This window comes from Glossina fuscipes, unplaced genomic scaffold (assembly GCF_014805625.2).
Source record: "Glossina fuscipes isolate IAEA_lab_2018 unplaced genomic scaffold, Yale_Gfus_2 106, whole genome shotgun sequence".
NCBI classification, from domain to species: Eukaryota; Metazoa; Arthropoda; class Insecta; order Diptera; family Glossinidae; genus Glossina; species Glossina fuscipes.
The window spans coordinates 248257-272540 of NW_023998449.1; the positions used below are offsets into that span (position 1 = coordinate 248257).

At 33.5% G+C, this 24284-nt stretch overlaps 2 protein-coding genes across 8 annotated transcripts in view; one reads left to right on the plus strand and one right to left on the minus strand.

Annotated features, from left to right (window-relative positions):
* Window positions 1-4889: 4889 nt before the first annotated feature.
* The window catches only part of LOC119638678 (G protein alpha o subunit), a 59827-nt gene continuing 40432 nt past the window's right edge, over window positions 4890-24284 (minus strand). For all 5 annotated transcript variants that reach the window (XM_038035618.1, XM_038035619.1, XM_038035616.1 and 2 more), the window contains 4 exons: window positions 11171-11299; window positions 5943-6072; window positions 5737-5890; window positions 4890-5216 (listed from right to left, as the gene is read on the minus strand). In XM_038035618.1, the coding sequence (XP_037891546.1) occupies window positions 5029-5216; window positions 5737-5890; window positions 5943-6072; window positions 11171-11299 (601 nt within the window). In that variant the 3' untranslated portion in view covers window positions 4890-5028. The remainder of the gene's footprint in view (window positions 5217-5736; window positions 5891-5942; window positions 6073-11170; window positions 11300-24284) is intronic.
* LOC119638677 (probable cytochrome P450 49a1) overlaps window positions 15656-24284 on the plus strand; it is a 25781-nt gene continuing 17152 nt past the window's right edge. The window contains exons 1-4 of one of the 3 annotated variants that reach the window (XM_038035613.1): window positions 15656-15836; window positions 18935-19139; window positions 19220-19341; window positions 21654-21819. In XM_038035613.1, coding sequence (XP_037891541.1) covers window positions 18949-19139; window positions 19220-19341; window positions 21654-21819 — 479 coding nt within the window. In that variant the 5' untranslated portion in view covers window positions 15656-15836; window positions 18935-18948. Of the gene's footprint in view, window positions 15837-15894; window positions 15968-18934; window positions 19140-19219; window positions 19342-21653; window positions 21820-24284 lie in introns of those variants that run through there. The other 2 variants (XM_038035614.1, XM_038035615.1) reach the window with 2 other exon arrangements.

The window sequence follows — 24284 nt, forward strand, 5'->3', positions numbered from 1 at the left end:
TCGGATTCCGAACAGTGGCTCCACAGACGGCACTGTTAAGCGATATTTTGGCAGGTGAAATAAGGCGCCTCCACCAACGGCATCTCAAAATCACCACCCCCAAAAAGCCACGAAAAAAAGAGGAGGGGCTAGTGTCGGTAACGATGTAATCCTCGTCAAAGAAAGAACAACAAAATGAAGTTCGTTCCTATGCTAAACATAGCACAAAGACCGAAAGGACTTAAATTATTATAAATCAGCTACGACTAGTCATCGTTGCTGCAGGAACGTGTACAGGTTCGCGCACGAGACTTTCCGAAACTGCTTGCTCCCCGACAAAGAGCAGCGGAGGAGGTGATCAACTGAAAAGGAAGCACAACCCTGCTACCTCCTCCGTAAGCGGTCTTCATTCCCATAACCAAAATGGCAACGCGACGAAGATATGTAATATAATCCTATCGGTAGGCATCAAGACCGAGACTGGTAAATTCTTAATTACGATATACCCGGTGACGTACATGGCTTAACGTTAAAGGGATAATGAGTAGACATGGGTGACACACTTCCAAAACGGCTTTTAAATTAATGATGTTCATTGCCTGCGATCCGTTCAAAGCCTAGCAAGTCGTAACATGGTGTAGGACCACTGGCGCCGAACGTTAATCCCACAGGGCTAGCGTCAACTCGCATAGCCTCCCTGCTTGCATAGATCACCATGGGGTCCGTGAAGAAAATACATTCTGGAAACCGGACAACGGCTTCTCATTGGGAAAAACCAAGACAACAGTAAGCACTAGAACACATTGATGCATTGATGCGAATAGGGAAGATAACCTTAACTGGGCAAGGGGGATAGTATATATAAGGAATTACAAATTTTATCTGGACAGCAACCAAGCACTCTCAACGGCAACTACTCTACAAGAAATTATGCCAAACTTGAACACGCACCAATCGAGATTATGAAGAACAACGTAGAAAATTTTGATTACGCTGCCAAGTGCAGGTACATGTTCACTGTTGTTTTGAAAGAATTCTTCGCCATATTGTTTCGATTTGTATTAATGGACTTCTTGCAAAGTTTTTCTCCCAATTTCGAGATATATAAAAACTCGATATTTTTCTTTCTATATTTATTTTCCTTATTCATTAACTTCTTGATGTTAGTTCTCTGCCTTTTTTTGTTGTTCCTCATTTTTGTTCATCGTTCCATAATAGAGGCCATCACCGCAGACTTAAGAACGCTATCCGACGAAGCATGTTGACAAAATGGCAGTAGCGATAGGAAAACGACTAGGAAAGAAACTTACCGCTTCAACTTATAAGCAGGTAACCCTTGCCGAAGTACAAACGACAATTCGGAGCACGCTATTTTCGGCGGTCACACTTGGGCATGGTTGATCTTGAGATATACTAAGGATAAATTTTCATCTTAAAATATTAAAAATTAGAGCTTCTTCACATATAAAATGTTATTTTTCAAACCTTTATATTGCGAGGAATCCAAAATGTAGGCCAACGTGCTCCAAATTAATTTTTATATCGATTTATTATCGTGACAGAACTTTTTTCACAAGTGTTTGAAAACTATACGTTATTATCATATACAGATTCGGTAGCTATTTTTGTCGTGAAATTTTCATATAACGAATTAAGAAGATAACCAATTGCCTGTACATGTTTTATCAACTCAGCTCAAATTAATTCATGACCTTTTTAAATGAGATGAAAATATTAAAAATCATGATGGACGGATATTAAAATTGCAAATTGCTTTCGAAGACAACGACAGGACAACAATAGTTTACAAGCTTAGCAAGGCGAAGTGAGAAAGTTGTTCTTCAATTAGCTGGACGGTGTAATATGAAGTATAAAATTAAATGCTTTTATTATAAATATTATTTTTGATCATTTTTATAAGAAGTTTCATACAATTTTGCTAGGATATATAACTTGGTTTGGTGCCCTTATAACAAATTTGTTACCTGCACCGAATTTCATTGAAAATTATTATTGCAATTGCTGTTATGATTTTAATCAGGTTAATAGATTATCCTGACGCTTTTTTAGACCAACTTTAGAGTGATGTGGATGCTGGAGTTGTCTCCGAATTGTACAAGAGTCAGAAAACGGATTGTCCCGTGTAAAAGCTAATTTACAAAAATAGTTTTAATTTCAAGGGACATTAAATTAAAAAGCTTCAGTAAGAGCTTTTTGTGCTTCAAGAAGAGTTTATAGTCAACTCTGCCAGAACTTCAGGAAACCCCCCAGAAATTAAATAAAGTAATGTAATCTTTGTTTATAGCAATTTTTGCTTTTATTAATAATTAGTAGATTTGTTATTGTATGGAGCTGAAAAAAAAATTATTCTCGTTTTTATCCTTTACTTTTTTATGAATGAATAATCCTCTAAATTAATTTTTTTTTAATAGTTATTTGTCAAAAAACTAATAATGTATGAATTAATTCTCAAAGTGTATGTTTTTTTAGTATAACCATAATTTTAAAGAATTTTCTTTAGATTGTAATAAATTCTGTGACAGATCGCTTTATTGGAAAACTGCGCTTAAATCATTTTCAAACATCACAAAATTCATAAATTTTGTTGTTCAAACTTATGTAAATGTAAATATATTATTAAAATGTGTGGATTTTTAATGTAACCTTTAGTTTCTCATATGTGATATAATTACAATTAATAAGTTTATTATTGTGTTTTAATAGACTTTATACCATATTTTATACTTTTTATAAATGGTTTTTCTATTTTCAATTTATTATTATTATTTCTTTCGTTTTTGTAAAAATGGTCACATTGATCTTTTTTTTTTTAAATATAATTAATTTTAATGAGAAATGCGTGTTTTTTGGTATGATAAATTTGTAAAAAGAGAGTGTATAGGAAAATTATTTGGTTTTTATTTTTTCGTTATTTACTTATTTTTTAGTTAAATTTTCCTTTTTGCCATTCGCAGTTGTCCACCGCATTAGCGTCTAATTTTTTCCTTCATTTTTATATAATAAATTATGATTAAGAGAAAGGTATTAGTGATTTTGTTATTAATTCTTGATAAATTTATTATTTATTCTTAAATGCAAATTATTTGAATGTGAAACTTTCTTTAAGAAAACTAAACAAAACAAATAAAGTTCAATAAAAATATCAAAAAGATATCGCAGCTTTTTTCCACGTTTCTCCATTGTAAATTGCATATAAGGATCGTTCTGGTTCATTTTTAATTATATTTTCCTTATCCATGAAGTATTTTTTTTCGATTTTCAGCATAACATTTTTTTTTAAGTTCTTTAAAGCAATATACTTTACAATTCAGAAATCGTATAAAAAATAATAAAAATATATTTTTAAAAACAAATAACTAAAAAGTTCCATAAAATGACCGTTTAAATGCCGTCCGCTTTACGTTGAAACAAATAAGGAAAATTTACTACATACAATAAAAGTTACATATAAGGTTCCTATATATAAATAAAGTTACATAGATTCTAAATAGGATTTTGTTTAAATTATACGTTTTGTGCTTTTGTTTAGATGTTTACGCATTTTATGCTTAGAGATACAGGAAAAATGAGGCAGAAAAATCAAAAAGTTTAACGAGACTTTTCGTTTTCACAAGCCACGAATTGCTTTTCTTTCTTATCTTCAGTAAACTTTACGAAGAACTGAGTGCGTACTTAAATCGACTGAACGATTTATTATTTACTTAATTTACAATATTCGAACAAATATGTTTTAAAGAAGTAGAATTTTCCACATCAGTACCAAAATGAATTTCGGGAATTACGCGATAGCTTATGAACAAGTGAAAGGGTTTTCTCGTCATTACGAAATTTAAAAATACTGTGGGAAGGGATCACTTACGCACCGAGTGTTTTACATAATTTTTCAAATATTTTGGGCGAATTTTAGACGGATAACTAAATGGGTAGTACCTAGAGCATGTAATAAATATTTTCAAGAATTTCATTACAATCAACAGCAAGAACATTTTATTTGTTTCCTGATAGCTATATCTGGGTAATACAATGGGCTGACGAACTTGGCGTATCCCAAAAATTCCAAACAGTCAATAATAATTAAATGATTTCTTTTTTATTATATCTTAATTCACCAATCGGCGGTTTCTTCACTGCAGCATTCTTCACCTGATCATTGAAACAGAATAGAAAAATTAGGAAAAGGTGAATAATGATACGTGAGAATAATTTGAGCTCTAAAGTATAATTTTTTATATAAAAAAGGGAATAACTTATAAGAATTTAAAGTAGTAGTAAACGAACATCGAGTAAAGGCTGGCTACTTTTGAGTTTTTGTACAGCGGCACATAACGTACATAAATAAGCGCACATATTTAATTAGAAGCATATATGTGTATACATATACGTATGCGCATGTTTCGCTTGAGTATGACTAAAGAATGTTTGCGGTTAATGTAATAATAATATAAATAACAAAAAGTTTGCAACGGCATTTTTAAAAAAATACAAAAATACAAATGTACACAGATTTCTTTAAAAAATGTCGGTTTAAAAATTGAAACTAATTTAAATGCTAAATTATAGACGAGTTTTGTTACACTTTAAATCGTAAACAAAAAAAGCTTAGAAAACAGAGAACAAAAAATAAACTGCGATCGGTATTCTTGTTCAAAAAAAAAAAAAAAAAAAAAAAATACAAGGAAACTTACACAAAACGTATTTTGTTGTTTTAAGTTGACTTTTACTTTTCTTTTCTTCATTTTCGAAATCTGTATGTTGCATGCTAAGTAGCTGCCTTTTTGCTATAAATTTATATTGAAATGTCGTCCTTTTATCTTGAAATGGTGGGTTTTTTCTTCTATGGTTGTTTTTAATAAACACTTCTCCTTTCCATTAGGTAGTTGTTATTCTTATGACTGCTTCTGTTATGTTCAATACTGGTAATTGTTGTTGCTACTGCACTATGGCTGCTATTAAAAAAATTTTTAATATTTATATTAAATTTTTGCCTGCTCTGTTTTTAGCTTTGTTCTTTCCAATGATAAAAACAATTTAATAAAGACCGCATCCTCTGAGGTTATTAGCAATAATCACATCGGTAACGGCATCAAATACGAATTGTATATTATTAGTGTCTGTAGCGCACGTCATGTGGCAGTAAATTTCTTTTGAGGTTGACTTGTTTTTCGCTTCAAATTGGGCTTGGATGTAAGCCGCAGCTTCACCATACTCTTGACCTCCTTTTCAAGTGAAATAAAATATACAAAAGCTTTTTTTAATACAAAAGATGTAAAAAATAAACAATGACGATTTTACTAATTCTAAATTTATCACTTAATCGATCGAAACATTTTTGAATAACTCATTCTGGGAATTATTAAAGCAGTAGTTAAACTGTTTATGACATGAAATTTATTTTTAACTTGTCGTTTCTTCTCCATACTTTAGCTTGTTGGCAAAATCCCCGGTTAAACCGAGAGATTGCTTTATATTCACTGCGTTTATTTCAAATACTTCGAGCAAATTACATATTTTAACAAAAAAAATGTATTTTTACTACGAAAATGTAGCTTGAGATTCTTTTGAACGGATTTGTATAAAAAGAGAATTTTCAATATTTACGTTTTTGGCTAGTGCGAGCAAATTCATAACGTGTTTTGCAAAAAGTTCTTCTGATTTGAATAACAAACAACTGGATAAACTTTTATGCTTAAACCTATTTAATATTTCTTGGCGCTCACTGGGTGGGGTGCATTTTACCTGTATACTCTGGGAAACAAATAGTTAAAGGGCTCTTGCGTATTTTCTCCTCAAACAAATCCTTTTTATTTAAGAATAATATAATTGAAGTATCCGTAAACCATTTATTGTTGCAAATCGAATCAAATAATTTTAACGATTCTTGCATTCGATTCTGAAAAGAATAAAAATGTATCAATTTAGAAAAAAATATGTTGTTAACTTACTGTGGTTTCATCCTCATGCAAAACTTGATCGTATTCGGACATAGCGACGCAAAATATGATCGCTGTAACATCTTCGAAGCAGTGGATCCATTTCTTTCGTTCGGATCGTTGCCCCCCAACATCAAAAAGTCTGTAAAAATATGTGTTTTAACAAAATAAATTTAAAGCGCTTGTTGCTACAACACAGAAAAACGTAAGATCGACACGAATCTGCACTAGGTCAATATAATCTCTGAAGAATGAAATAACTAAGACGCAATACCGGAACATAGCAAAAAGGTTATTGCTGAAACCGCTGCAAAAATTATTCTTTTGACAGTTTTTCCAATTGCAATTCGTTTTCTGGCCATTGCTTACCACACAACATATCAATCCAAAAGCAATATTAACAAAAATAACATGAACAACGAACATTTGACAGCTAAGTTACTTTATTTAGAACACATTAGCATATTAGTTGAAGACATATGTCTGCATGTGTAATCGTATGAATTTTGTTGACTGTAGGAGATACTTTGGTATATTTCATTTGTTACGGCCGTAGACAAGAGAAAAGAAATTTAATTTACGAGATCGCTTTATATTTGGATTAGTAATAGTATGCTTTAAATATTGATGCCAGCTATCAGTCATTCATTTCGTTGCCCAAAACAAGCCAACGAGACATTTTCGTTTACAATTCCGTGTAAACATCTACACTTTCAAACAAATATTTTCTCCTCTTGCGTGAGCTTCTGTCCAATTGACAGAAGCCAGAAACATGCAGGATTTCTTTAGTATTATTTTATCTTCAGTGGATGTTAAAATGAACACTTCTTTTACCAATCATTATTAAAATATATCTGTAATTCAGATTTCGCTGTTACGATCAATTCAATCGATAAATAGTTTTTGAGCGGATGCTTCCACTTGTATAGGAATAAGAAAGCGATTCTTCTAGCACAAAGGGAAAACCCTCGTTTTCATAGAAATATTAAATATACTTCCGACACCACATAGTTAGTCAGAGCACGAAGTCAGTACACGTCATGGAATACCATCAGGTCCTGGTGCGTAACTATATTCCAGTGACATTAAAGCTTTCAATACGTTGCTTTCAGAAATGATCAAATTGGGAATGGATACAGTGTTTTGATACCTCGGCATCAGCAGTAAAAAAAGTACTGTCGGAAACATTCGTCAAAGCGACTTACGGTTTCTATATCTCCAGAGTAATCGAAGCCATTAAACAAAATCGATGATGGATAAATGAAGATTCAAATTTGCAAAATTATTTAGGAATGAAGATTTTATCGTTTGAAAGTGTCGCCAACAACTTTGGTGATTGATGATGAGATTAAATCTGTGCCTCACAAAGTTATTTCACAATCTTATTTTTCCTAATTTTACAGCATTCAACTCTTTTGTTAAGCAATGGCGGCCAAATTTTTCAAGGGCAGGGTTGTCTAATCGGAACGGACGGGGGAATACCTAGACTAAGAGGTGAGTTCTAAGCAATAATAATAATAAGCAATAAGAAAGCTAAGACCTGAGAATCTCCCATTACACTTAGTCAACGATTGCACTAGAAAAGATTTCGACCATATACTTTATTATATTTCATTGAAAAACGCAATGGATTTTTTACATGTTAAAGCGGGGATTATGTAAATTGACAATAAGACACGAAGTTACTTGTACATTGATATATTGAAATCCCCATTGCTATTTATTGATTACAATGCGTATTTTCACAACATGTTGAAGTGCTTGATAATCTTCGACTTTATGGGAGAAGCACTCATGCCATAGTCGATCAAATTGTACTTCCCATTATATTGTTGCCACAATCATTAGGTCATTTTTACAATAGTTTGCACTATAGTAATCGATATTAAGCAATCAAAAACACTTAATAATTCGAAATATTCGTGATACGGCCACATTGAAAAGGAGAATAATAATCGATTTTTCCACTTTAATGGAAAGTAACCAAAGAAACAGTAGATAGATTATATAGTTTAGTCAATAGTGTATATAAATTTACTGTACAGTTGCTCAGCGCACAACTAGGTACGCCATCAGGGCCAGCCTTCTTGGTATTGTGTATATGTCACATGTTACTGTAAATTATATACGAGTCGAGCCAAATCAAGGTTATATTGTCATTGTACGGAAGTCTGATTTTCATAACTGGGTTTGGGTTGGTGGCATTGTTACAAATGTATACCGATTAAAAATCAATTTGCTACTTCGCTTTCATGTGCAGAATGAATGTTGCTTAATATTATGAACGAAGGATAAAAGTTAGGATCTGTTCCTGAGCTGTTCTTCCCCACCTGCAAGTAGTTGCAATAGCACAACTTACTCTGCTTCGTTCACCTGCTGCATAATAAGAGCGATAACCACTTGCTTTTGTTTAAGTACCGATAAAGATGTGGATACACCTCCTATATCCCCATCCATGTTTTTTTTTAACAAGAAACATCTGGGTTTGCAGGAATTTAAGAAGAAGTCAAATATAGGCTTTTATTTTCACGTGGGTGGAAAAGATCGTTATATTAGTCGTCGTGTTATTAGATGACAGAAGGGCAGTACTAGTACGAATCATGAAAAAGGGTGGAATGACTCTGTTTGTATGTGCATCTTGTTGCACCAGAAAAGCAAGGGGGGTAGAGAGCACTCTGTGCTATTTCTAAAGCCCAAAAATCACAATTAATTGAGAAGAATTTAAATGATCGTTAATTGCAATTTTCACAATTTGCAAAAAAAAAAGCCTGAATTCGTCCGACCGAATACGCAAAACGTCTCGACTAAGAATCCAATGGTCAATATGCTAATGCTTTAAGACTTTAGTTTTAGAATGTTTTCTCTGAGTAAATTAATTATAATGTTAAGAACAATAATATCAAAAAAAGCCAAAAAATGCAAAAAAGTTGCGGCATATGAAGAAACACAGGGTCGCCACGGTCCCACGGCTTGCCCTTGTCAAGTCTGACGTAGAAAGTAACCGCAGAAAATTTCGTCAATTTTTGGGCCCCACGCTACTTAAGGGTATTTATAAAAAGGTGGCCTTTATAGTAGTAACGGTTTTGATAACGAGATTAATTTGGTTGAATTTGGACCATGAGAGTATGCACCATTTTCCATGAAAGAGCTCTGCATTCTATAATGTTTTGTAATGTAAGCAAACCTTTTTTAACTTTCGTTGAAGATTCCACGTATTTTCGATTTGCAAGTTTGATGAACAATAGCATTTCATTTGTTAAAACGAGCGAAAGTTTTGATGATTGAAAAACGAAGGAATAATGATTCATGTTGTTATGAAATTCGCTTTTCTAAAATATAATCCGTATCACTGGATCGTGGATATTCTGTTCACGTGAAATACACTTCAAATATGTTCTATTTACAATTATATTCCTTAAATGTAGGATTATTCACAATTTATTTTTGGCAATACTTGCGACTGCTCAACTCAAATATTCTTTTTCTACTAACTCATGCTTCTACAAATATTCTATTTATATACATTTGTACAAGCATATTACTATATTTAAATTCATGGCTTCATTTTTAATCCCTGTCTGCTTTTCTGCTAATCGTTTTTACCGTAGCTGCATGATGCGCCGCAAATGTGCATTTGCTTTTCCCCTCTTTAGGGAATTTATTATTTGGCAAAATTAATAAGAAGGAAGTGGATTTGGGAGTTCCGTAACAATATGTATGCACGTTAAAAGAAGGGGCTCAGATTGTATATATATGCATATAAGCGAGAAAACTACAACTTGTGGCTAACTTAAGCTAACTTAAAACTATGTGTAAACTATTAAAGTACTTCATTGTGGATTCATGAAGCAAACGTAATTTGCGTTAAATAAGGAGATGAAAGCTGGTCCTCTGACGCCATTCGATTTGAAAGTGGTTAGGAATTCTCAGTCTCTAGCAGACACACTTCGCAGCAGAATACAAAACCTTAAAGGCAAATAGAATTGCTTCTACAATTAAGTTTGCTTCATTAGAAACTTCTATGTGCTTCTTCATGAAAGTTGTGTATTGTGTTTTGCAGTCTGGATATTTGTTCTGTTTGCTTTACAAGCCTCTAAAATGCTGAAGAGCACATTCAAAAAAATTTCCAAGCCTATCACTTTCTTTTACTTTGAGCAGGTTTGTAAAATATGAACAAAGATGAATTATTGTTTGTTTGCTCGAAAATGATATCTTCATTCTTCCCAGAAACAAAAATAGATAGATAAAGAGAGGCAGAGAGAGCTTATCCAATTATATATTTGAAGTAGAAAATTCTCCACGATAGACCTTCCGTCTGTCTAGTTTTTTTTCAGAATATGTAAATCTGTGCTTAAACGAATTCGACGAACGTCCACCAAACCAAAGGATAGACCAGCGCCAATTAGAACGTCTCTACCGCCTGCTCTGCGAAATAAAAGGTCCGATAATCGCGCATTTTCCGAAATATTTCAGCTGCTTACATTGCAACCGGTACTACGATGACAGTCTGTTATAGTTATCATAAAGACAACTTATAGAGGAGTTGAATAATTTCCATGTTTCGATTATAAGGAGGTCTCGACAAATTTATCTGCAACGAAAGTATTAGTCACGACAAAGACAATGAGTTTTCCTCAGTTAGCACATAAACGTTCAATATGTTAAGCACTTTTGATTAATCACACAGATTTTCCTCATTTTATTTTTTCAAATTTTTATCGCGTCGGCGTCACCTTGACATAAGATTGTTGGCACCAATGTTTTCGCTATTAAAGATGTAATGAATTGAGAATTACATTTGCAAAGAGACAACTCACAACTAACTGAAACTGACCTTAAAACTGTGCAAACTATGAATTACTAATATACTTCGATGCGTCAGCATAAGGCAGACGTAACCGGCAGTTAGCATACGCAAGTGTGTCGCAAAGTACAATATAAAACCCAAGTTATCCATAACAGAATGTTCATAAAAGGTAGATTTAAAGTACAAATGTGCAACTTATATTTGCTCAATTCAGATTATCAGAAAGTTTCGGCTAAAAATTTAATTAATACTTTAAGATTTTTTATTTTTGCGGAGAACTGCTGAAAAATTATGGGCCCTACGTTTTATCTTTACATCCTTCTTCAAGCTTCAAACTATTTCATGAATAGTTATACATTTCCAGAATTTTGCGAAAATATTTACGAGTTATTGACAAGAGAATATTTAAATATTCCACACACATTAAACTTACTTGAAATTCAAATTTTTAAAGGAAAAGTGCACTTCAACAATACCGGTAGTTTTGACACGAGTGCGTAATATATCTTGTTCTGTTGGTTGGTAATCTTTAGCGCCTAATCGATCCAAGTCATCCAGAAAACTAAAAAGATAGAAATGGTCATTTAATTCTGAACTTAAATTAAATGGTTTAATTTTTATGTTTAACTTGAAAAAATTTCTTTCTTTTCTATACAAATGCGTAAATTGTTTCATTCATTTAGATTAAAGAGAAGCAATACAGCAAACAATTGTTTACGCAAAACATTTCCATTAAAGTGTAAGCGAAATTGAATTAGTTGCATTTTTATTTTTAATGGGTATACTTTTTCTCATTGGATCTTATGTTGAAGGGTTGGGTGGGTGGAGAAGGAAGGGGAATGAAAATTTTGAAGAAAAGGAAAATAAAAACATTGTGATGACCCTTACATCATTAATTTAAATACCCTATACTTGATGAAGTTATTCATATAACGACTTTTCAACCTATGGCGTTACATGATAAATAGTCAAAGAAATGCTCAGATCCGAACTATTTTAAGTATATCCATGCCTGGGTTATCACGAAACTACTTAAAATACCAAAATAATTAAAAAGTTACGACCCATAGGTTGAACACAAATATGCGAGACGGGCCGAGAAGTTTAGATTCGGAATTAGTCTTTGAATTGATCGTTATAGTAAAAGGTACATCCATCTTTCTGGATGTTGTATGTGTCTATAGACACAATTATGTACCTTTGGAGTAAGGTGCAAAAAGTAATTAAAAAGTTTTTTGTAAATATTATTTTTTTAAATTATAAGTAGGTAATTAATTGTTTTATAAGTCAGTTGAAAAGCTGCTTTTGGGTGAACAGCCTTGAGTAAATATCTATGATTAAAATTTGCATCATATAATAACAGAAAAATTATTAAAGAATTATGGACGAAATTTCAGTTTTCTTATCATATGTTGAGCTTAACTGTATCTAACTATATCTATTCACCGTAAGTACCAATTCTTTCGTTTTTACATATTTGTTGAGTTCTAAGCCTATTCCTCTGCAGACACGCCCTAATCTCATTTAAATGTAGAAAGTGCAAATTAACTAAAATATACTTTTAGCCGTTGAAACATAAAGCTTAGGCGAAGATGGCAAAGTAAGATAAATTAAAGAGAAGAAAAGAACCTATTGATTAATATTGACTAATACCAGTTGGTCACACATTTAAAATAATAAATGTTGCAATGACATGCTGCACACTTTTTTCTTTTAATTACAAGCCTAAATGGGTGCAACATCCAAAAACAGTTTTACCAGGAAAGGAATTATAACCAACGCATGCGTACTTGTGTACCCGTCGTCCAAACACAGTACAAAAAGTCACTTAAGTTTGTTAAGGAAGTTGAAGATAAATAAATCAACATGTAATTGAATAACCGGTTCAAAAAAATATGGGAGGCATTGAAAAATTATGTGAGAATACGTACAGTATATGAATGTAAATGCGTAGATTGCATTCTGCTAGTAAGGACAGGAACCTGTTTGCAAGGCTTATTGTCTTAAGTGTCTTTTTAGCGCTAGACCTACCAACGCTCCTCACATATTTATTTCAATTACAATCGGTCAATTTGATCCAAAATCATTGTGGAATCGCCACGATCTCGATCAGGTAGAGATGAGATCTTCAATCCTGGCAAAACTCCATCTTTTCATGGCTCTTTCCAGTTTAGGATGCCTTTGGTTGATATGATTACGGGGTTGTTTTTGTCTAAACAATGCGATAGTTCATTTGGTCAAAATTTAGCAATTTCGATACAAACTTCGCTGTCACTCATTTCATGGCCAAGCCATTTCACGCCGAAAAAATTGCACAGCATAAGCGAACTGATATGCCGAAATCGATATGCTGCGTCAACCTTTTCAGGAGTTGTTAACCTGCTGAGACGTTCGGGGTGGGCGTCGTCATTGACATCTTGTCGCCCTTCTACGATTAAATTGTACTTGTGCACACAAAATTTAAGGCAGATTGTTTATTCCATTTTTTTCGATAGCAAAAAAAGCCAAACGTTTCCTCGCTTTATATCTGTTAAAAGCAAACTAAAAATGCAAAAGGACTGATAGACTCAAGGTATGTTGGTGACAAATTTACCAAAATAAAAAAATAAGAATAAAAAATTCGAAAATGGAACATGACATTGCCGTTTGTTTACTCTCAAATTTCGTAAGTATTTATTAGTATTAATTAACGAATTACATAATATAATACCTATTGTTCATTTAAAATAACATTCTTTTTAACACAAGCCAGTGGTAGGCGATAAAAAATTCATTGCAAAAAACAAAATAAAGTTTCTTGTCGTTTCCCACTATCTTGCAAAATGTAACAAGTGAGAAATTTGGTTTTAATCTATTACAAGTTAACGAAAGAATGTCAGTTGACGGTGGTCGACACTTAATAAACGCATGCTGGAAGGAGCATAGAAGCGCATTGTTTGAAGAGAAGAGTTTCGCAAGCACTAATTTTGTAAACATTTTCAACACGACTGCGTTGTACGTAAATGTATAGCTAGTACTACAAGCTACAACAAAAAATATAAAACATTTTTAAGATTTATTAGAGCATGCTAAAAACAAACGCTTGCGAAAAATTGCAAATGTAAGTAGGGCTTGCGCTTTAGACCAACCTTTGAAAAGCTTTAAGAAACAAAAAATAAAAATAGCGCAATTGACGCAATTAAACGGGACAATTAAACATTTTTTTAAGCAGATTTTGTGCGAATATAGATTCGAATTGTTGCAAAGCTTGATAATCAAAATATTCAACATCACTATCTATGATCGTTTCCCTCCTAACACCTCGACCAATTTTCGCACATCATCAACTTTGTAGAAACGCTGATTTGCTATATGTAACGGCACTGAACTGATCCAGGGGTGATGCGAAAAACCAGATCTGGCGAATACCCCGCATGTGTAACAAGTTCCCAGCCCAAGTGATAACCGCTTCCTGGGTTGTTTCTGTAACAGACTGGCTGACATACACGAAGAACAAATTTTTTGCAAAAACTTTTCTTTTCTAACTGTTTCACAGTTGTATTTTCTTTTCCAGCCAACTTAACGATTTCCGTAACTTTCGCTGCTTTTTCACAGTTTATACCAGTTTCACCCAGAAAAAAACGCAGTGTCATTGATGACAAGTACGTTTTCACATTTTAATATTGATCAACAGCTTAGAAACAATTGAAACTTACTACCCCTAATATCTAAGTTGTCTACATATGATATTTCGAGAAAAGTGAACGCATCGGGTGCTTTTTATGAAGCAACAAATTTCAATGGAAAGAATTTATTAGTATACTGGATTTAGATACATTTTATGGATTATGGCTTAAAATACCTTTTGAAGATTGTTTTAAAAATGAATTCCTCTTTATAATCAAAAGTTTTTTTTTTTGGCAATCAAAAAAAATTATTCACATTCTACTTAAATGATTTCCAGCATTGAATTGCACCGACCTCCTAAATTACTTCTTGTTAGACATTGCATCGACAATTGGACTAACTCTTTTAAAAAAAGGTATGGAGTATCAAACTTCACTCATCTTAGTGTACTCCTTATTCCATATTGCTTTTTCTAATGGCTTAATCTTTTCTATTTTTAATCTGCGCTTTATTACTGCTAATTTTTTAGTTTTTTTTAAAAGTCTATGCTACTCTTTTTATACCCTACACCAGGCGTGGTATAAAAGAACATTAGGTTAGTTAGGTAGTTTGTATATAAAACTCACAAATATTTGATATTGACCCAAGTTTGTTGTAAGCGTCGATTGAAAATCACTTTCTTTTGTTATGGAAATATTTTAAGTAAATATCCCTCTTGTCGACTGTTTACATTAAGCAAACTTGGTGAACCTCATAATAACTAAATGTTGTTTACAAATTTTCAACGTAATGTGCATATTTAAACTAAAACTTAAGATTTATCACTTATAAGCCTTTCTTCTTTTAAATTTAAACCAATATACATAAAAAAGCGGTTTATCACAGTTTTGGGAAAATTTTTACATTAAAACGTTAAACATTTGGAAAAAATCAAGTTGGAAAACTTTTTTCATTTTGAAACAAAAGAAAAAATCGAATAACCAATTTTAGGAACCAGTATATATTTACAGAAATATGTCTGTCTATTTACTACTGATATGGTTGATAAGTAGAGGAAAGTAAAGCCCAAAGTAAATAACATCTAAAAAGTATGCTCAACATGATGAAAACAATCAGGAAATAAAAACCAACGATGGGTGTGTAGTGTATGTATGCGCTTACATATACACGTTATGTTGTTACTAAATGTGAACATGTTACATTAACGTTAATGCCAAAAGCCTATGAAAAACCAGAAAATTAAGTAAGAAATTAAAAACTTACTATAGATTCGTATAAGATATTAAGTAAAGCTGATTAACGACTTTAGTTGAAGTTATAAACATCCATTGTGAGGTTCGCGAAACTCAGCGCGTGCTAGAATATTTTAACTTAAAAAAAAACAACCAACCGTTTCAAATCAGTGAATGCATGCAGTAAAAACAATAAAGCAAATTAAAGGAAACTCCGAACGTTTTATATACATTCATTGCCGTCTATGTCAAAATTTCGAGGTAATTCGCAATAAGCAACAATTCTGAAACTAATGGACAATTTTAAAAATTAAAAATAAATATTGATCTTAAAAAAATTGTGCGTTTTTTAAAAACAATTAAGATGCGGTTTATTTAATGGCCAAACAAAGGTTAATAAAAAAAATTTAATTGTTTAGGAGACTTCATCTCCTGGATGGATGAGCGGTGGACAATTGACAACAGTTTCGTTGAGAGCTGTATAAGTTCGAAAGTCGCTTGTGTAAGGAGGTTCTTGGGAATATTGAAGTCTTTTTGTTGTTAAATCACGTGGATTCGGCAATTGATAAAAAAATCGTCACAAGTGCAGATCGGCAAGTTAGCATGCCGTCTACGCTAGGAAGCATCGTTCGTTGGCTTTGATATATTTAAGACAAATATAGGTAGCTTCTTACCAGAAATTTTGATTCACAAACATAATCTTACGTGCCTTCGCGATTCTAAAATAAAAGTGCATCATCTCAAATTTGTTTCGTCAACTAAACTATTTCCCTGAAGGTGTTATAAAGTTTAAAAGAAATTCACTATTGACTTTTTCTTGTACAATCCGCTTTCGCGCAACTACTCGACTAGTCCATGTTTGCTTACCACGCACGCTTTGCAGAATGCCGGTCAAGGAAATTTCCGATTCCTGTCTATCGATAGGTGGCACCACAACAGTGATATTTTTAACGTGAAGATCCGTTAGTTTGCCGGAAACTTCCTATGTTTCTACCAAAGTTGAAGTTGATATCTTCACTTTTGTGCCAACGACGCACACCACAAAGACAGACGAATACGGTTAAATCAACTCAGAATTCATACATACACTTTATAGAGTCCGTGAAACTTTCCTTTTGGGGTGTTACATATACTTTTGCAAAAAAGCAAAATTAGTATACCCCATCTTACAGCGGTGGGTATAGATGAAAACGTTAAAATTCATATAATAAGCAAAAAAGGAAAAAACACCCAAACCCCCAGTATAGACATTCGATGAAAACGTTAAAATTCATATAATAAGCAAAAAAGGAAAAAACACCCAAACCCCCAGTATAGACATTCGTAGCCAATGTGGGCCCAAGTTGGGAATGAACTTGTATATGTACCCTCCTTAGGGAGGGTACATATAGAAGTAGAGCGTATGACGACAGTGCTAAATGCAGACGTTAAACAAACGAAATACTTTTTATAACATCAATGTATAAGCGCACTCAACCGTCGCCTACGAAGTTACGAACGGTACGGTAAACTAGTGACGGGATATCGTTGAATGTTGTATTGGTGATAATGAGGGATAATCTCTTATTTAGCAAAAACCTACCACAAATATATAAGAAATCTAGTCACATTTATAAGTACGATTTATAACATGTTAAACACTTCAAATAAGAAAAAAACCAAAGAAGTAGCAGAAGCGTTCGATGAGATATACGATCCGCGGGTCGTATATTTGAGGTTTCAGACATTACACTGAAAACACCAACATTCCAACCTGAAATAAACAAAAGTACCGTCGATAAAATAAAAAATATACGGGAAAGTGCCAAGACGATTTCTTCCAGCAAATCTTAAAGCGGCATTCGATAAATTGCATGGAATTTCACATAAAAGATCGAGAGAAACGAAGAAATTAAGAAATATATAGATATATATAAGATATTTTTGGTTAGGAATCAAAAAGGAAATTAGTTCACGGTCAAGCCAATACATTTCAAGGCAAAAATCGGAAATCTCCCGATAAATGTAAATACCGGTACACAAAACAATAGGAATAGGCAGACTTCAGCGTATCCAGACATCGTTGGTTCGCTCGCTCAATCTAATGCTAACCGCTATATACTTACTATAAACAATAGATTCATGTTCGAAGCAAGCTTCATTGCAAAAACTTTTGTAAACAATTACATATCACATTTCACCGTAGCACACATAATCAAAAGTGACCAGAAAGCACATTTCGCCTGAAGCGTACTCACGAAATTAACAAACTGCGTTGTGAAAAAGGCAATCTTAGCGAGCCAGAAATCGCTAAAATAGAGTGAAGAACTAGCGATATCTTTGTTAGGACTTCGTAAAGTGTATAAAGAAAGTGTATGGAGAAAATCTTCCACAACTAAAGCAAAACTTTAAGAGCGTCAAATCGCACATAGACCATCACAGATATTGGTTGTCCAAAAAATGCGTTAATGTAAATTTAAATCCACGATTGTGAAAGAGAGAGCGTGCTAACGGTACTAACTTTGTCGATGCACGTTCGGATACATATGACAACAAATTTTTAGGCGCTACTATCAAGAACAGTATGCAAGCTTGGTGTCGACAGTCACGTTGAACTAAAGCAGTGCCATCCAAATAAAAGATAACCTTTGAAGATTTAACAACTACAATTGGCGAAATTGAAGGGACTATGAATAGCTTTAACATTGATTCATTTTTGATGGTATTTTACTTCTACTGCAGAGCTATTTTATTATTCGTATTTTAAAAGTCCTAACATTTAGCATAAGATTTGGTGTTAATTAACATTGCATTTAATTCGTCTGTTATGGTGTTGCACCTGAATTCCATGTGTAAATAAATAGTAAAACCTATTAAAAAAAGTGAAATTGTATCCCATTTAGACAGATTGAAAAGAGCAATAAGCCATTGTAGCCAGATGTTCTAATAAGAAGATCTCTTCCCAAAGTGTTGGAAGTATTGTGAGTGCAAAGAATTACTATGTCTCTAATAAAGAGCGATGAAAACGAGAGCTATTCATTAAGTCGCTTCAGTTCCAAGGTCGATTGAAGGGTTCTGCGAACAGATGTCATTGACTACTGAACAATTAGCAACATATACTCAGACTTCATTTGTGTGGAATCGTACAGAGCACAAGAAAATCATAAAGAATTAGGAAGCCAGTAAAATGAAACTCCAACATAGTAAAATTATTTCATTCCAAACCATAAATTTATTGAGCAATGTGGAAAAACTGTTAAAAAGTTAAATGTGCCATATGTTGTTCAAAATGTTATGTGAAAATGCAGTTCACCTGTAAACAATTTGATCTTATATATTCTAAAAACAGGTCTTTACATCTTTTTAAATTCTTCTCTTAGTGTAAACAAAAATAATGTATTCCTATAAATCCATTGCGTTTACTTTGGCGAAACCCAATCCTGCAACAACAACGTTGGCTGTGGCGATTGCAATCCGATTAAAAACAACATTTGCAAATCAGCAAACACCAATAGCGATTGGAGCGGAAGCAGCGGGATCTCAAGCTAACAAAGTTGAGGAATATCAAACTACAAAAATTGGAAGGTTAAAAAACTTTTCTTGTCATTTCTTAATTGGTTGAATTCTTGACTAATACTCCTTAAAATATTTCTGATTGGCAACAGTAACTCAAACGGGCTCTGCGCTACAGCAGCCTCTGTGAACCGAGTACGTTCCTATCGTGAAGTTCCCGGCCCTCGGGGTATCCCTATCATTGGCAATTCCTGGCGTTTTGCCCCTTTCATAGGTGAGTAAACACTTTCACAGACCGTTAAAAATGAATGTACGTACGTTAACTTAGAAAGCGTGTGAGCATATTATAAGAAAAATGTGAATATAAATTAATCAGCAAACACTCAGTTAAAGAGGTGTGTTAAGTAGTTGCCGAAAGAGGCGTGTTAAGTAGTTCGAACGTTTTCAAAGTTTTTGTAAATTTTAGGAACCTTTCAATTACAATTTTCCTCCACTATCGCTCTGGACTCTGCTACTTAACATATGTTAACATTCACTCATGCAGCTCATCTTCTGTAAGTGCGACAGTAACGAAGAATCTACAATGTTTTATTCAGAGAAAGTCCTATTTAGCAATCCCTCGTAATGTAAGCGTTTTCACTAATTATACTTCGCAAACGACAAAGCAGTAACAGTGCTTTAATAGCTCAATTAATTCAATTCAATGATTCAATTAAAATGAGGGAGTAGAAAACATCGTGAAGTTTGCTTCATATTTTCTAACCGGTTTCTTGATTATACGTTTTTCTTTATATAAAAACCAAAACTTATAAAACTTCTTTTTGTTGTGTTCAAATTAGTTTGCATGGAAATTTCACTTAAATTGTAACCAATAAACTAACTTCTTGACTTCTGTAAAGATTTTTATTTCTTTTGGGTTAAAAAATACAATAAAGAAAGAAAATCATCCACTTGTAGTTAATTTTCTTAGTTATTAAGTCTTTCGTCTTAATTGGTTTGTAATACTTATTAGAAATGAGAAAAAATATTCTGTCTGGGAGTCACAGAGAACCTAAAAAGAAGGGCTTTGTAGAATTGGTTTTTATGACTATTTATATAAGAAATTCTTCAAGAAAGACTGCTACGGCGTTGGGTATTAATTCTCCAAATGCATTTCGAAGTATTAGTTTGGGGAAAAAGAAATCCATTATTTTTTCGGTAGATGGCTGCACTGATAGATTTCTCGTAAAGTATCGATCAAACAATTTCATATTTATGCTCGTTGGAAAGGTGACATTTCGCAGTAAAAAAAATTCTTTTGCTGTTTTTTATTTGGTGCACTCAGTTGTGAGTTACAGCGTGTTAAAAATGGAAGTGAACAAAGAGAAAATTCGGTACATTTTACAGTTTTTCTTTGACAAAGGCGAAAATGCAAGCCAGGCGGCTAAAATTGTGAATGGTGTTTATGGTTTCGATACTGTAACAGCCAATTATGTGCAATTTTGGTTTCGTAGATTCCGTTCAGGAATTTTTGATGTTAAAGATGCACCTCGCACAGGTAGGCCGGTCGTCGAAAATGTCGATAATATCGGAGAAATGATCGAAGTTGACCGGCATGTTAGCAGTCGTAACATCGCCCAGGAGCTAAAAAACGACCATAAAACAGTTTTAAACCATTTACACAAAGCTGGATTCAAAAAGAAGCTCGATGTTTGGGTGCCACACCAATTAACAGAAAAAAACATGATGGATCGAATTTCCATCTGCGAAGCCTTGGCCAAACGGAATAAGATAGAAATGGATCACATACGATAACCCTGTGCGAAAACGATCGTGGTCAAAGAGCGGTGAAGCACCTCAAACGGTGGTCAAACCAGGACTGACGGCCAGGAAGGTTTTGCTATGCATTTGGTGGGACTGGAAGGGGATTATTTATTATGAGTTGCTTTCATATGGCCAAACGCTAAATTCTGATCTCTATTGTCAACAACTGGACCGTTTGAAAATAGCGATTGACCAGAAACGGCCAGAATTGACCAACAGGAGAGGTGTCGTGTTCCACCAGGACAACGCTAGGCCACACACATCTACAGTGACTCGCCAGAAACTTCGGGAGCTTGGTTGGGAAGTTTTAATGCATCCGCCATACAGTCCGGACTTGGCACCAAGCGGTTATCATCTTTTTCCTGCATTGCAAAATTTGTTTAATGATAAAAAATTGGAATCTAGGGAGGATTGTGAAAATCGACTACTAGAGTTTTTTGCAAATAGAGACCAGGACTTCTATGAGAGAGGCATTTTGAAGTTACCTTTAAAATGACAACAAATCATACAACAAAACGGTGCATATTTGACCCAAATCGAACAATCCGAAGCATGTTAAATAAAGTCCTGAAGTTCATATAAAAATAATGGATTTCTTTTTCCCAAACTAATATTAATAAAAAGAGAACTGACTGAAACATCGAATAAACCAATTGAATTTATTAGACTGTTTCACTGACAAATATAAATAGATATAGACATGGTTTTGTTGTTTATGAAGAGATAAATATTTTTCCAAACTTTCAATAAGGAACAGTTTTTCTTGTTAAACTGTCGTTTCAGGACATTATAAAATAAGCGAATTAGATAAAGTAATGAAAGAATTGCATACAAACTATGGCAAAATCGCTAAAATTGGAGGCTTGATAGGGCATCCAGACTTATTGTTTATATTTGATGGTGATGAAATACGAAAGATTTTTAAAAAAGAAGAAACAATGCCACACAGGTAAATAAGGGTACCCAACTTAACAAAACTAGGTATATATGTAAATTTTTCAAATATTTTAATTAAACAGCCAACCTGACAAAAGCATTCGAAATTTTTTTGAGGTGGAAGAAAATATTCAACGCGATATTGAACTAATAAACATGGGTTAGGTGCGCAACTAAGTAAACAGCTTTCAGACTTGCGTACAGTTATGTTTTTTATTCGCCATTTGTTAACAATAAGCAGGCCTAATACCGACATTTGACAAGGTTGTTGAATTTTTGTTTTTGCGGAAAGTCCTGTTTATCTACTTTAAATCAAAAAAAATACCGACGTAAAGCACCATTTGGTTGAATCACTGAAAAGAGGCTTTAACACAAATACACGGCAGTTGGAAAATCGATATTCCGAAATTTTGATTTTGCATCCCAAAAGAAACAATTTTTTGTATTGAACTATTGGTAGCGATGAGAACTGGATGTGCTTCTATGAACATTGAATGAACAACTTTTCTCCACATTTTTAATTTTTTACGGATCAAAAAAACTTAAAACTTCATTCACTCAATAAGCATATATTTTTAGGTGTAAAAACATTTAAAACATGACAGTTAGTTTAAAGAGCTCTCAATTTTCGAGAATTTTTGACCAAAAGGGGATGATCATTTGTTAATATTTATATTGATTTCTCAAAAATCTGCTGCCCATTTCGTATTCTATTAGGTGTTTGCAAAAATGATGGTCATTTTTTACTTGAAAAAGGCAATTATTGCGGAAATATTAGTACAATATATATTAATCAAAATATCATTTCCTAGAACATTTTACAATATTTTTGGCGACATGGTAATACCATGTCGAAAGAAGTTATATCGGTTTGGGAGCAATCTCACCCATGTCCCATGTTCACACTTCTTCAATTTTGCGGACTCGTGTGCAAGTGGTAGTAAGGAGCCGCCATGTCTGGTGTATACACTGGCCGAACTTCCTATTCGAGCTGCAACAGGATACACTGCAACAACTCTTGCAACAAGTAACCAAAATGACGATTTCGGTCAATTCGCGTTGCCAATTTTAAACAGTTTAACACAAAAGCAACAATTGGGATATAATGGAGCAGAATAATAGCCTCTGAACGTGTTTGGTGGGCTTCGGCAGCAAATTTTTCCAAACAAATAACAAAAGTTATGAATTTAACAGAAGAAGAATTTTGAGCGCTCAATGATTACCGTCCGCGTACGCTGAATAAATCAATAATATTAAATGGAAAATTCTTAGGAAGATCAAATCCAACGCGTTCAATCGATATGTATTTTCCATTTCTTCACCATTTTTAGCTGTAGAAGTTGTTGATCAGAATCTTTGCAAGCACCTAATATATTCTCGATAAAGCATTTTTACATTTGTTACTGTATACATATATAGTAGAAAAATTCAAAAACCACCGGGTAAAACAAAGCACTTTTTAGGGCGTCTGCAGAAAAGCCCGATTTTTCAAGGAAAAGATATCTTCAAGATAATCTATCTTCTTTCCAATATTTTAAAAGATTCAAAACCTAATAAAATTAAGTCATTCAAAAACCAATTGAGGGCCTGAAAATTTTAAAAACAGTTCCAAACAAAGAAATAACAAGGATTTCTGCAAATTCAAATAAAAGGCCTAATTTAAATGAATATTGTCATCTTATTCTCTCTGTTTTTGTGATGGTGTTAATACATGACGTCCAGTACAGAAATCTTCAAAGGAAGTGATATATATATTCATTTCTTCCCCACAAAAAGTATTTTCCTCTTCCAGCAACGCCATATTTACAATGTACAAGGTACTGTCAGTTGAACGTCCATCCGAACGTAAGTTAGCAGATTTTTTTTAAGTAATGAAAATAGTTCTGTCTATGAGCGTCTTTTTTGCTTGCCAGAAATTACTCTGCACTGCCATCGGCTATAGTCATAAGTCCACTGGGTACATTTAACCCAGCGATATCAGTGGGCGCAAAGTCTACAATATTGTTACAAATTTCCGTATTTCTATTTTAAGATTTAAGAGTTGCACTAAAAGTAATACATTTTGTACGGACCTTCCCAGTTACATCGCAGTTTTGGTGACAGACCTTTTCTACGTAAAGGATTGTACAATAACACTAAATCCCCTTCCTTAAATCCATTACCGTTAGCCCTCAGGTCGTATCTTGCTTTCACATACGATTTGCTTTCTATTTCGAACCTGTCGGTGCATGTTATCCCATATCATCCTCAATCTAGCAACATATTCGGTCTCGGACTGTAGGGGGTGTTCCGAATTTTAAATCTACGGGTAGCCTCAAATCAGATCCAAACAAAATCTGCGCCGGGGTAGAGCGGCGGTGTTGTGCAGTGCTGATCTGTATGCCATTGAAAAGATTGGTATGTGGTCATCCCAGTCCTGCTGATTGTCGTTGATCAGTTTCTGCAGATGTTCTTGAAGCGTTCGATTAAACCTTTCGA